Below are 13,559 nucleotides of genomic sequence, written 5' to 3' on the forward strand. Positions count from 1 at the left end.
GTCCTACACCTCTCTTTCCTGATTCCTTCCTTCTATGATTCCTTATCCACTGACTCTAGTCAAATAGCTCTGTAAGTTTCATTCCATCAGCCGTTACCATCCTTAACAAAGAACTACCCATGGTCAGATAGATGTATGCAGTTAGACACTTTATGTATTTTACTCATTTATGTATTTACATCTTTTAACTCCTCTCTGGAGCAAACTGGACTGATTTCATAGTTTTAACTTATATATTCCTATTTTTATCTATTACTGCGCATAGTAATGTCTGTGATGTCTGTGTATTTTTGGTGTGTTTTGTATGCCGCTGTCAGAGACAAATTTCCATATTTATGTAAAGTTTGATGGACGTTAAAGAAGTCTAAGTCTAAGTATCAATCCCTAACCAACGGTATCCTGTTCCTCGTGTCACCACAGCTGGAGAAGATGCTGGAGCCCCAGGTCTGGCGAGAGGCGGCCACGCAGGTGTTCTTCGCCCTGGGCCTGGGCTTTGGCGGCGTCATCGCCTTCTCCAGCTACAACAAGCGGGACAACAACTGCCACTTTGACGCGGCGCTGGTGTCCATCATCAACTTCGTCACGTCCATCTTGGCCACGCTGGTGGTGTTTGCCGTCCTGGGCTTCAAGGCCAACGTGATGAACGAGAAGTGTGTCGTGGAGTGAGTGTAGCTTTTTGTTGTGTAGCGCGTGGTTTGTTGTGTCCGCATAACGTCAACTGTTAAATTCCATGACAAGGTCAGAAAACTGAGCTCCCTTTTATACATTTGTTTTATTGAGATTGATATGGCTCTGGTATTGTATTTTTGTATTTTTTGTATTTCTACTATGGACATAATGGGAAAGAATGGACATCATACTGTGAACATTGAAACATTTGTGTCAAGCAACTGGCATCCTAAATGTTCCAATCTTTATTTAATTGAGTCTAATATTTTATTTGATAGAATGTTTTCTGATACTGAGTGTGTTTAAAGTTTGGTTGAAGGACTGAATATGCAAGTCAGAAACGGTGGTTGACGTGTCCTCTGCCTCCCCCAGGAACGCGGAGAAGATCCTGGGCTACCTGAACACGGGGGTGCTGAGCCGAGAGCTCATCCCCCCACACATCAACTTCTCCCACCTGACCAGCGAGGACTACAGCGAGATGTACGGCGTCATCAAGACAGTCACGGAGGAGGACTTCCCTCAGCTCGGTCTGGACGCCTGCCTGCTGGCCGACGAGCTCAACAAGGTGAGCGGGGGAGGGGGGGGGGGGGGGGGGGGGGGGGGGCGCATGGAGACTCACTGGGTGAACAAAAGCGCTGGGTTCCATCATCCCGTGGATGTTTACTGTTCACGAGAGAAGCCTAGATGTGTTTGGATGTATACAAATATGAAAACGGTGCATATCTCTTATAGGTGACATATCATGCTACCAGGTGTGATTAGCTTTACAAGCCGTTTTGAAAATCTGCCTCTTCTGACATCACAAGTGGCCGTGTCCACCTAGATGTGTGTTGGATAGATTAGTCTACCAGCCTACCAGTTTGCTACTAGTGTACTAGTAGCAAACGTTGCTCATCTATCCGTCTCTAATCACACTCACACTTGGTGGTATAATATGTCACCTTTAAGAACATTGACATTTTAATGGAAACAATGTGAAAGCAAGAAAATGTAAATTAGGACAACATTCTATGTCTGAATGGTTGTCCAGATGTGCTTCAGTTTGAAGAACAAGGATTAGTCATGGAACAGGGTAAAAAGAGAGAGACTGGCTGGAGAGTGTTTTAGTCTATACTGAGAGTGAGAGATAGTGACATTAGTCTGATTATTTCTATGTAAACTGCAATCAACACGCTGTGAGGACCACTATTAGTGCAATCATGCATGTGTTCGTGTAAGTAATCATGTAAGTACGCCCTTAATCATGTAAGTCTTCCAAGGACGTTGTGCCAAGTGTGGGCTCTCAGATCAAGCTGATTGAAAATAGTGCTTTAAGATGTTTAATGTAATAAGACATCGCCCGGGTAAGGATTCCCCCAGACCCCCCTACTGAATAGCGGAAGCCCCGATAGTGGATAAGTCGTTGATATCATGTGATAAATCATTGTTTTTTAAAACAATACGGGTTATAGTATCTTCTGCAAACGCTTGGTTCCACACTGTTTACATGAAGAGAATACCTCTGCCTGACATTCTCCATTTCCCTTCCGGCCCTCCATCTGATGTTTGCACAACATGGGTGTCCAATGTCTGAAAACAATCTTATCACAGCGAATAATGATGTCAGGGAAAAATCGACTTCCACTTTTCCCTTACTTATCTCATGCCAAAAAACGAGGGCCGTTTTGAAATAAGAATATTGGGTCTTTTCCCGGCCGTTCCACTCATCGCCAAGTCATTCTGTGGTTAAATGAAATAAAGTTGCACAGATTGTAAGATACAGTGTCATTGGGAGGTCATTTTCAAACAGGGATTTCCCAACAGCGTTTCGTTTCCTGCACATACCATGAACAGCTGATTAGGCACAACAGCCACATGATTCCTGCCCATAACCACCATCGGATGTGCTCCTCTCTTCCAGGCGGTGCAGGGCACAGGGCTGGCCTTCATCGCCTTCACCGAGGCCATGACCCACTTCCCTGCTAGCCCCTTCTGGTCGGTCATGTTCTTCTTCATGCTCATCAACCTTGGCCTGGGCAGCATGATCGGCACCATGACGGGCATCACCACTCCCATACTGGACGCCTTCAAGATACGCAAGGAGATCCTGTGTGGTACGTGGGGATGGGGCTGGGGTCGTGGTGGTAGCCGTAGCTCGGTAAGAATGAGGAGCACTTGAAAGGATTCAGCAAGATGGGAATAAGATGAGCAGACCCCGAGATCAGCAGTTATTAGTGTGGTGTGTTGCATACAAAGTTCAATTAAGCGTTTTGTTGGTCTCTGAGGAAATCAGAGAGGAGAAGTTGACTGCCTTTTAGGAGTCTGTAGGGCTTACATCAAGGCTGGACCAAGAATCTGGATACCTGGATATTTAGACACCTATATATCCCAGTGTTTTAGGAGATACAAATCCCAATTTACTCCTAAAATCATCTTTCTCCTTATTATGTTTGTTTCTTTCCCTCCAACTTCCAACCTGAACCTCATGGAAAACAAAAGCAAAAAACTTCCCATCATAAACGATCAGATTCACACATCACCCTGTCATCGACAAGCATCCCGGGAATCACGTAATCCCGTCTCAACCCCCTCTATATATCTCTGCTCTTCCACAGTGGTGTGCTGCATCATCGCCTTCTTCCTGGGCCTGCTGTTTGTCCAGCGCTCCGGGAACTACTTTGTGGCCATGTTTGACGACTACTCGGCTGGCCTGCCGCTCACCATTGTGGTGTTCCTGGAGAACATCTCCGTGGCCTGGATCTACGGCACCGAGAGGTGAGGCCCCTATGTCCACCGGGCGTTCCGTTGTGCAGATCTTCATGATGGATGTATTCTGGGTCATTTTGGGTGTGGTTTTAAATGTGCAAAAATGGGTTTCTACTGCATCTTCACATGTATTTAGTTTATTCAAATACAATCTCTTTGTTATTTAATCGGTGTAAATAAAACAAATCAAAAAGAGAACCTATGCTAGACTCACACACAGATAGGACGTGCATTTTTACCTCGGCAATAACTAAAGGTGTGATGTCCGGAATGAGTTATTTGTCAGATAAGGACTGCAAAGGACCCCATTCACCTCAAATGATTACAGTATAGCTTCTCAGGAAGGCATTCCCAATTTTTTATCTGACACAAGTTCATCTCATCCCTTCAGTTCCACCCTTCATTGTTCACTCCCCAACCGACTAACCTTTCCTCCTTCCCTCCTTCCTTTTATCCAACCTACTCTTGTGTCTTTATCCTCCTCCTGTTCTACCCCTCTTCATCCCTTCCTCGCGGCCTCCCTCCCTCTCTGTCCGGCTTCCAGGTTCATGCAGGACCTGCAGGACATGCTGGGCTTCAGACCCTACTCCTTCTACTTCTACATGTGGAAGTATGTGTCCCCTGCCATCCTGGTGGTGCTCATCGTGGCCACCGTCATCGAGATGGCCGTCAGCCCCGCGGGCTACAACGCCTGGATCGAAGCCGAGGTCAGTAAGCCCCCTGAAGCCCTAGTGAGGCGCCGCACATGTGACTCACTGAGGGAAGGATTAGAGGTTCAGAATCTCTATGATCTTTCCGTTGACGGAGGCAAAGCACTCGTTCTTTCCAAAGCTAGAGATCTACCACAGGCTACATGAGAGTGTGTCTGTGTGTATGTGTTGACACTAGCAAGAGACAGTGAGAGAGACAGAGCGAGAGTGCCAGAGACAGAGGGGAGAGAGTGAGGGAGGGAGAGATCGCCAGCACTGTTAGACCTCGGTTAATATTCCGTTTAGTCAGCCAACCCTCAGACATGGCTGAGCTCTAGTGTTTTGTACATTCCGTCCGACTGCTGCTCCCCTCGCGGTCTCTCTCTCTCCACCACATTACCTCTCTGCTGTTCGTTGGTCTTGTTTTTACTTTACAGACAAACCACACTCAACCCCACTTCCCGACCCCGCTAATCTCTCCTTCCATCTCTTGGCTCCCTCTCCTCCCTCCTCTCCTCCCTCCTCTGTTGTTCTCCTTTGTTCCACCTCCCCTCCGTCTTTTCCCTTCCCCCCCCCCACCAACGGCAGGGCTCGGAGCGCTTCATGAACTACCCGCCCTGGGCGCTGGGCATGGCCTACGCCCTCATCCTCGCGGCCCTGCTGCCGCTGCCCATCGTCTTCATCGCCCGCCGCTTCAACCTGCTGTCGGACGGCTCCAACAAGCTGTCGGTGTCGTACCGCAAGGGCATGATGAAGGACATCTCCAACCTGGAGGAGCAGGACGAGCAGCGCTTCATCCTGGGCAAGGGCCCCAACGAGGCCCCCTCCCCGAGCCCGGCCCACCGCCCCTACCTGGGGCCCGGCGGCGCCCAGGAGATGACCAACACCAGCTACGGCACCAGCACCAAGACAGGCTACCAGAACATCGGCTCCCCGGAGTCACAGTTATGATGGGCTCAGTCTGTATCACGCACCCCCCCCCCAAACCAACCCAACCCCCAGTCCAGTTCTGTCTCTGATGGTGGATACGGGGCCAGCTTTACAGTGAGAGAGAGAGAGGGAGAGAGAGAGAGAGAGAGAGAGAGAGAGAGAGAGAGAGAGAGAGAGAGAGAGAGAGAGAGAGGGAGAGAGAGAGAGGAGAGAGAGAGAGAGAGAGAGAGGGAGAGAGAGAGAGAGAGGAGAGAGAGAGAGAGAGAGAGAGAGAGAGAAGAGAGAGAGAGAGAGAGAGAGAGAGAGAGAGAGAGAGAGAAGAGAGAGAGAGAGAGAGAGGAGAGAGAGAGAGAGAGAGAGAGAGAGAGAGAGAGAGAGAGAGAGAGAGGGAGATAGGAGGTAGAGGAAACAAAACAAGTACAATAACTGCACAGGTTGAGGATGGCCAATGGGAGGGTTGCAGCAGTGCGTACGTCTTGATCGTACTGATTTAGTGTTTGACGTTTTTTTTGTGTTGCTTCCATGTGCTCACGCCTCTCCCCCTTACCTTACCCAATCCTCCTTCTACCTCACAGTCCCATTCTGTGATGCCAACCACATTTCACATTTGTTTTAACAGAGTGAAGGAGATCTAGAGGAGGATCTAGCAAATACACAAGATATCCTCTGAAAGGTTGTTGTTGGCCTGAGAAGCTAAAGCCAGGGTCTACATGGCTGTCCCTAAGGTTAAGATGTATAGACCTGCTGCAACGCTTTTGTATTGCCAGGATTTATTTATGTCTTAGCAGCCAAGGTTGACCTACTTTCTGCAACACTTGCAGTTTCGTCTGGTACTAATACAAAGGACGGTCAGTCATAGGGATGTGTTCGAAGAAGACTTAGATAAACTGTGTGATGTTTCAGTCAGAGCTTCAGCTCATTCAAGCTGTTGTATATTTTGGGCTCAGCCAGGTGAATAAGCTTCCAAGTTGACAGTAAATCCTCAACCTCTTCAATGTCCTGTAATGCTGTTATCCCACAGCATTACAAACATTACTCAATAACAGTATGTCCCAGCCACCACTAGTGATACGAAGCAAGGGGAAAACAGTGTTACTAAGCGATGCAACTTAAATTAAATTAAATTAGGTCAAATTAAACTGAAACACATGGCCAGTCAAGAGAGTGCTTAAAGAAGTGGCCCACTCCCTTTGACTTTGTTTTCCCTGTCGATGTACTAAACACTCTGTATATATAGACACATGTTTTGCAGCGATCAAGGCTTAGATGTCTCATCATTGTGAACGTAGTGAACACACAGTCCAACAGCACAACATCTGTTCCATGAGCCGACACGTTAAAACACATCCCTTCTCCGTCAACACACACAGAAGCCCTTTCTGTCTCGAGAGGATCCCTGAGCCTTTACACAACACGGTGGCCCTTTGAGTCAGAACACATCCCTCTCTCTCTCGAGCTGCAACCGGCTACACAAGGCTAGACATGGACTCCCTGCTAGATAAGGGCAGAGGGTTACACCAACTCACCCAGGCCAATAGCATGCGGGCAGATTATCAGGCTAGCTTGAGGTAGTGCATGTGGGTGTGGTTGGCACATTTCGGAGAAGAGGGAGGTGTGTATGTGTGATATGCAGTGTGTGTGTGTGTGTGTGTGTGTGTGTGTGTGTGTGTGTGTGTGTGTGTGTGTGTGTGTGTGTGTGTGTGTGTGTGTGTGTGTGTGTGTGTGTGTGTGTGAGTTAGGGAAGAGGGCTCTGGGTGCGAAGATGTCAATGTGACTGGCGGTGTGTATGTGTGTGTGACGTGTGTATATGTGTCACTATGGGACATGGGGAGCGTGATTATCTCTGCATGTAAGTAGATGTGTCAGAGTGACAGAGAGGCAAGTGGAAGTGGATTTTGTGTACATTTGTGCAAGTGTGTATATTTGACCCGTGTCCATGCAAATCTCACATAGTTTATCCGCTTGTCTGTTTGCCAATAGACCAGCTTTGTGTGTGTGTGTGTGGTGTGTGTGTGTGTGTGGGTGTGTGTGTGTGTGTGTGTGGTGTGTGTGTGTGTGTGTGTGTGTGTGTGTGTGTGTGTGTGTGTGTGTGTGTGTGTGTGGGGGGGGGGTGGCTGTGTGTGTTTCTGCTCCCTAACAATATTTTGGTGATGAATCGTCCTTTGATATATCATGGGGAACGTTGTTGCGTTGCCTTGCCTACCGATCCCAGCAATACAATAAGAAAAAGTGACAGCCAGTTCAAACCCTGTGTCTGTTGTCGCCACAGCACACTGACTTTGTTATTGGGGGCTCAAGACAAAGTGCACTGCCGAGCCACAGTCCCACCAAGGCTAGAACGGATCTCTGCAGATTCTTATGTACATTCCTAAAACTTTACCCGCTGCAGTTTATGTTTTCGTCTGCACAGCAACTACACTTGAATATGTCTGTTTTGTGTGTTGATTGAGGTGTGAAAACTTAGCTTTTTTGTGTGTGTTATATGAAAATCTGTGTTTAGAGATATACAAGCTAGAGAAAATCTGTGGCGTTTGTGGCTTTAATACACAATTCACGCCACTAGGTGTCGCTGTTGTCCTAAAAAGAAGCTGTTAGCAGCAGCAGCAGCTAACTTGCTCTGCCCCAGCCGCTGGGCATGGATGATACTGAGCAGGTGTGTGCAAGTGTTTGTTGAAGCACAGTTGGTGCCTCATATTAAGCGGGTCTTTTGTCTTATGGGCCTTTTACACTTTATTTCTTATGTTATGTACAGTTGTCCATCATGAAGTCATTTTTCGTGGACATGTCTTCTCTTCACCTGAGCACTTTAATTACGTGGAGATCCTGGACTTATAGCTCAAACATGGAAACGCATCGGAAATTTAGTTTGGTGAAAAAGGGCACACACACACAAGGTAACCTTAGCCTATGAATGCACAAACCAAGCACCAAGCAAACATATTAATGTCACACACTAATTAAAGTGAGCACATTGAAGAAAGCACATGAAAGTAAACACATGGGAGGGGATAGAAAATGTTGCCTTGAGGATATTTTAACAGTTTGGGTCTATTAATCTTATTTAAAAAAAAAAAAAGTGATAGCAGTCAATTTCTATAACAACATCTGTACATCTATGTGATTCCTGTACTCTATATGAGTAATATTTACGTCATCTTGCATGCATCGATCTTGGTTGGACCACTGAGTTGGTCCTACAAGCCACAATGAGTCATTGTTCAATTAAAACAGCAGCCCGCAATTGTCAAACCAAAGGATGTAGGACCTACTCATTGTTGGATAAATAATGGAGAACACTTAATTAATTCAGAGCCATGAAAGTACTCAGATTTCAGAGACATATTAAAACTATAATTGAGGAAACCTGTTTTGGTGAACCTTGTGTGGCCTGCTGTTCTCACCATTGTTACCAAATGAACCAATTGAAGCTGATGTTGATTAAAAATAGACATAGTTGAGCCATGTTAGTGTTGTGACTCCAGGGTCTATTTGTGTTGTCAATGTGTCCTATGTCATGTAATTCTAGTTCAAAGCACAGTCAAACAACAGATAGGTCTATAGGGTATTTATTTCACTGTGCAAAATCTTCATAAACAAATTGCAATTAGTGGTATTTATTGTGTGAAAATATATATGTACATTTTGACCAATGATCGTTGAATATCAAACGTGAGAGTGACAGAGTGTATACTTGACCTGTAAATAATATCTGTATATTTTGAAAAATCCAGATTTTTTGTAAGTAATGAGGTTTTGGTGTCTGTCTGTAGTGTGTGTGTGTGTGTGCTGTGTGTGTGTGTGTGTGTGTGTGTGTGTGTGTGTGTGTGGTGTGTGTGTGTGTGTGTGTGTGTGTGTGTGTGTGTGTGTGTGTGTGTGTGTGTGTGTGTGTGTGTGTGTGGTTATAAATAGTACAGGTAGATCTTGGTGTTTAAAGTGTGTCTGTGTGTGTTTTCCTCTCTACCTTCAGTGTTGTCATCTTAATCTATAGAGCAGTAGCGTTGTCATGATGAGTTGGGGACCCCTGATGTACTCTTCTGTGTGTTGTGATGGGCCACTTCTCACCAGAACAACGTCTTGGTTTCATCACACATTCAACAAACTTGAAATATTCTTCATCATAAACAAGCCAATACAATGATGAACTGAAGCAATCTTGGGAGGGCTGTTTACTCTACTAACAGAAGGAGCAGAATAGGAAATTAAAGTTACACTTTTACAAAAAATGATTGGGTTGCGTCATTTCTTTTGGTTTTGTTCGACATTATCTAAAGCTTAAATTTCTCAGAAGAATAATTGTTTTAAAAACCCTTCCCTTACAATAAAACACGTCTTTAAGGCTAGAGTATATATATAATATATACATATATATATATATATATTGGCGCAACACACATTTGGTTGATTATTTCTCTGTGGTAACAATGCTTTTTGGCATAAATCTTATACCGTTGGAAAGCCTGTATAGTGCCCTTTACAATGGTGCCCCCATTTTTAAGGAACATGCACTTGATGGGATGAGCAGCAGACGCATGAGTATGTGGGTTTGCTCCCAATCAAATTTACCCAAATCTTCTCTAGCCATTGCTAACACAGCTTATTCTGCTATTGACTCGTTTGGTGTTGGTGGATTGGATGATTGACGTTTGAAGAAACAAGTACATATTGGCAATTAAACAATTTATTCATTTCACAAACAGGAGCCTCAGTAGCGTGTGGAAGAACCATACACAGCCACAACAGCCTGGCACCTCCTCATGCTGGTCACCAGCCTGGTCACACACTGCTGTGGGATGGCATCCCATTCCTCAACCAGCATTTGTCGCAAGTCAGCCAACGTGGTTGTGTCGGTCACTCTGGCACGAACAGCACGTCCAAGATGATCCCACAAGTTTTCTATGGGGTTGAGGTCAGGACTGCTAGAAGTCCATTCCATCCTCTCCACTCCCACATTCTGGAGGTAGTCTCTGATAAACCCCGCCCTGCTGGGGCGAGCGTTGTCATCTTGGAGGAGAGTACGGTCCCAGACTGTGGAGATATGGGATTGCCACTGGTTGTAGAATCTCATCTCTATATCTCACTGCATTGAGATTGCCTCCAATGATGACAAGCCTCGTTTTTCCAGTGAGGGAGATGCCACCCCACACCATCACACTGCCACCATCAAAAGATGTTATTCCATCGGTGCAGCAATCAGCATAGCGTTCTACGCGTCTTCTCCACACTTTGATCCTATGATCAAACTGCCGTAGGCAGAATCTGGACTCATCACTGAACAAAAGGTTTCTACACATGTTCAGGTTCCAGTGCACGTGTTGCCGACACCAGCGAAAACGGACCTGACGGTGAAGGGCAGTCATGGCAGGACTCCTGGCAGCCCTATGAGACCAGAGATTGGCTGCTTGTAGTCTGTTCCGGATTGTCTGGGCAGAGAGCCGTCGGCCATATCGTCCTGCAAACCTTGACTGCAAATCTGTAGAAGACTGAATGCTGACAGGGTGATGAAACGGTCTTCTTGGGGTGGCGTCTTCTTGGGACGCCCGCTTCGCGGCCTGTCTTTGACATCCCCCGTTATATGGAACTTGGCCTTGAGTTTGGAGAGGGTACTAGGGCTCACTCCAAATAATGCCGCAACTTGGTTTTGCGGAACACCAGCTTGAAGTTGCCCAATCGACACTTGTCAATGATATTGACAAGTGTCAATATCAACAGCCAAATAACCTGTTTGGCAATGGCAGAAAAGATTTGGGCAAATTTGTCATTGGTGCAACCCACATACTCAGCGCTGCTGCTCACGCCACAAATGCATGTTCCTTACAAATGGGGCACCATTTGGAAAGGGAACTAACAGGCTTTCCAACGGTATAAGATTTATTGCCAAAAAGCATTGTTACCAGAGAGAAATAATCGACCAAACACAAATTTCCTTACTTTTTGTGCTAATTTTATATATAACAGATTTGCCTGTATCGCCATCCTAAATATGGCGTAACTCTCTACCAGTAAAATATATTTTGGGGCAAAATGGCAGAAGGAGATTAAGAGAATAGAGCTGAATGAATGCATTTACTATCTGCTATGTAATCAAACTTCTCTTTCTTAGTGTTTGTGTTTTTAAATGAACACTTTGTCTGAATTCATCCTATGCAGTATGAGTTGGAATAATTTTTTACCTCTTCAACCCACATATTATCTCATCGTTGTCCTTCAGCTTTATTTCCTATTCCTGATGGTGAGCTCGCTGATGATGGACAGCCCCCTCGTCCAAATATGACACACCGTTATTAGAGCACATCAGTTTATTCCTCCTCTTTGACATCCTTCTCCCTATCATTAAACACAGGCCATGGCGAACATGCATTGCTCCCGGTAATGTAATAAAAGTGTCTGAAACATGTCCAATTGTGGCATAAACTTGGCTGGTAATGGATGCAGCAATCAGGTTAGGTGGCCTCACCGGCCATTATCATCACATGGCACCATTCTGTCCCCGGCCCTAGGTTAGGCCGTGGCTAGCTCAGATGTTACAGCAGCCCACACAAATTAGGCCTGCTTCCACTGAGCAAGGCTGCTCCTTTTCAAGCGGACAGGCTGGTGTTTGCCTACTGACAGACAAAGCATCTGTCTTCCTGGGTGCAAGTCACCCCACACTCTCCTGCCCCGTTACCAGCTCTTTCCTAAGTGGAGGATTCCTCATGCAGGTTCCACGAAACGAGACGATTTATGTCCCGGTGTCGGTAAGAGACACAGAGGCCAGAGGGAACGCTGAGGAGGGAGCGTTTGTTTTCGTGGCGCTCCGTTGACACCCGGCTGTGAGTTGTGGTTTTAAATTAATAAATGTCCCCGCCGGCCTGGTCTGATGGTCCACTGGTCTTAAATCAAGTGGTGGTCGTGGACAGGTCGTGTCTTTAATGGATGGGTCGCACAATAAGTCCCGATGGCTCCTGTGCGGAGCAAGAAGCAAATCAACAGATCGACGCTGGCTGCGGAGGCTGTCCACGGCTGTTTTTCTTCCTGCGCTGCGTCACGTTATCCTCTCCTAACCCCGGCCGTCCCGTCTCACACTTGGCCATCCTGTGCACGTTAATATAGCGGCACTACGCAACCGCTGTCCCCTGCCAGCTTAAGCACGCTGAAACACACACACACACACACACACACACACACACACACACACACACACACACACACACACACACACACACACACACACACACACACACACACACACACACACACAAGCACTATTGTCAACATGCCAGCAAACTGTCACACAGAGACACATAGAAAGACAGAATTAGACAAATGCAAAACCCATATGCACACATGTAGACAAACACACACGCAAGCATCTAAACACATACAAACCTTCAAAGGACCCGGACGAATATACACACACACACACACATTGGGCCGCGCGCACACAGGTATAGACATGTGCATGGCCACTGATTAGACAGGATGATGCAACCCGGTGAGGTTCCCCTTCAGATGTAAATATAAACACACCACTTCCCAGTTTCCCAGAGAGAGAGCGACAGAGGGCGAGAGAGAGGGCGAGAGAGAGAGGGCAGAGGTGCACGCCGGGCCTCTCTGGAGGACCCTCTCCCACCTGTTGAAGTTGAGGCTTTATTAGTGGACAGGGTTGTGGGGGCGGATGTGCGTGCGTCACTTCCTCCCCCACACTCCTTCCTCTTGCTGTCAGCTTCCACACCGAGCCCACCACCATCACCACCTCCACCACACGCCCGGGGGCTGCTTATCTGAATGAGAATGGTGGATAAATGCATTTTGCAAATAGCCATCTCTGTCATCACTGTCATAAAGAAATTATGTTCAGAAGTCATCATTGTGTGAGGGAGGTTGGGTGCGTTGTCAGATTACTCGCTTAATTGTCTCCCTGCTTGAGTGGATAATGCTGGGGTGAGTTCACGTCTCCGAACTGTGTGCCTTCTGAGGGCGAGAACTGCTGGAAAAGAGCTTCAACGCTTATAGCCATCCTGCCCCGGATAAATTAGGTTCTGTAATACGATCCTGTAATTGATTAATGATATATGTCTGGCTCTCTGCTTCTTCCTGCTAGACCTGGAACGGCCCCCGATTGTCCAGCCCTGGTTCCTTCATGCTGACCTATTTATAGCGTGGAGATTTGAATAATGTAGCATACCTGCTGCCTTGGACTATGCCTGAATCAACTTGCAGTAGAAATGGGAGATGTCTTTGTAACCACTAACCTAACCTAGCATTGTTGTTTAAATCTCTGGACACGATGGGGGGAGGGGGAAATACGGGCCTCACTCGCTTTGGGACACACAGGTTTTAAGAAAACAAACAAAAACAAAAAAACAGTTTAGAACGGGTCACAAGATCCGGCTCACTGGTCCCTGATATGTTTTTTCCTGTCGGGCCGCGGGGCCGTCTGGCACGCTGTGCAGGGGTTTTGTGTGTGTGGCGGTGAGAAAGGTACATTTGATGGCAGGGTCAGTCGTGAGCTCGCGTCACGCAGGATGTCCAGGCAGGATGTGATGT

General features: G+C 46.7%; 1 protein-coding gene across 2 annotated transcripts in view; it reads left to right on the forward strand.

Moving 5' to 3' along the window:
* The window catches only part of slc6a17 (solute carrier family 6 member 17), an 18,197-nt gene extending 13,125 nt beyond the window's left edge, over nucleotides 1-5,072 (forward strand). For both annotated transcript variants that reach the window (XM_056601144.1, XM_056601149.1), the window contains 6 exons: nucleotides 421-662; nucleotides 1,042-1,234; nucleotides 2,570-2,762; nucleotides 3,264-3,423; nucleotides 3,959-4,121; nucleotides 4,692-5,072. In XM_056601144.1, the coding sequence (XP_056457119.1) occupies nucleotides 421-662; nucleotides 1,042-1,234; nucleotides 2,570-2,762; nucleotides 3,264-3,423; nucleotides 3,959-4,121; nucleotides 4,692-5,054 (1,314 nt within the window). In that variant the 3' untranslated portion in view covers nucleotides 5,055-5,072. The remainder of the gene's footprint in view (nucleotides 1-420; nucleotides 663-1,041; nucleotides 1,235-2,569; nucleotides 2,763-3,263; nucleotides 3,424-3,958; nucleotides 4,122-4,691) is intronic.
* The last annotated feature ends 8,487 nt before the right edge of the window (nucleotides 5,073-13,559 follow it).

This window comes from Gadus chalcogrammus, chromosome 1, assembly GCF_026213295.1.
Source record: "Gadus chalcogrammus isolate NIFS_2021 chromosome 1, NIFS_Gcha_1.0, whole genome shotgun sequence".
NCBI classification, from domain to species: domain Eukaryota; kingdom Metazoa; phylum Chordata; class Actinopteri; order Gadiformes; family Gadidae; genus Gadus; species Gadus chalcogrammus.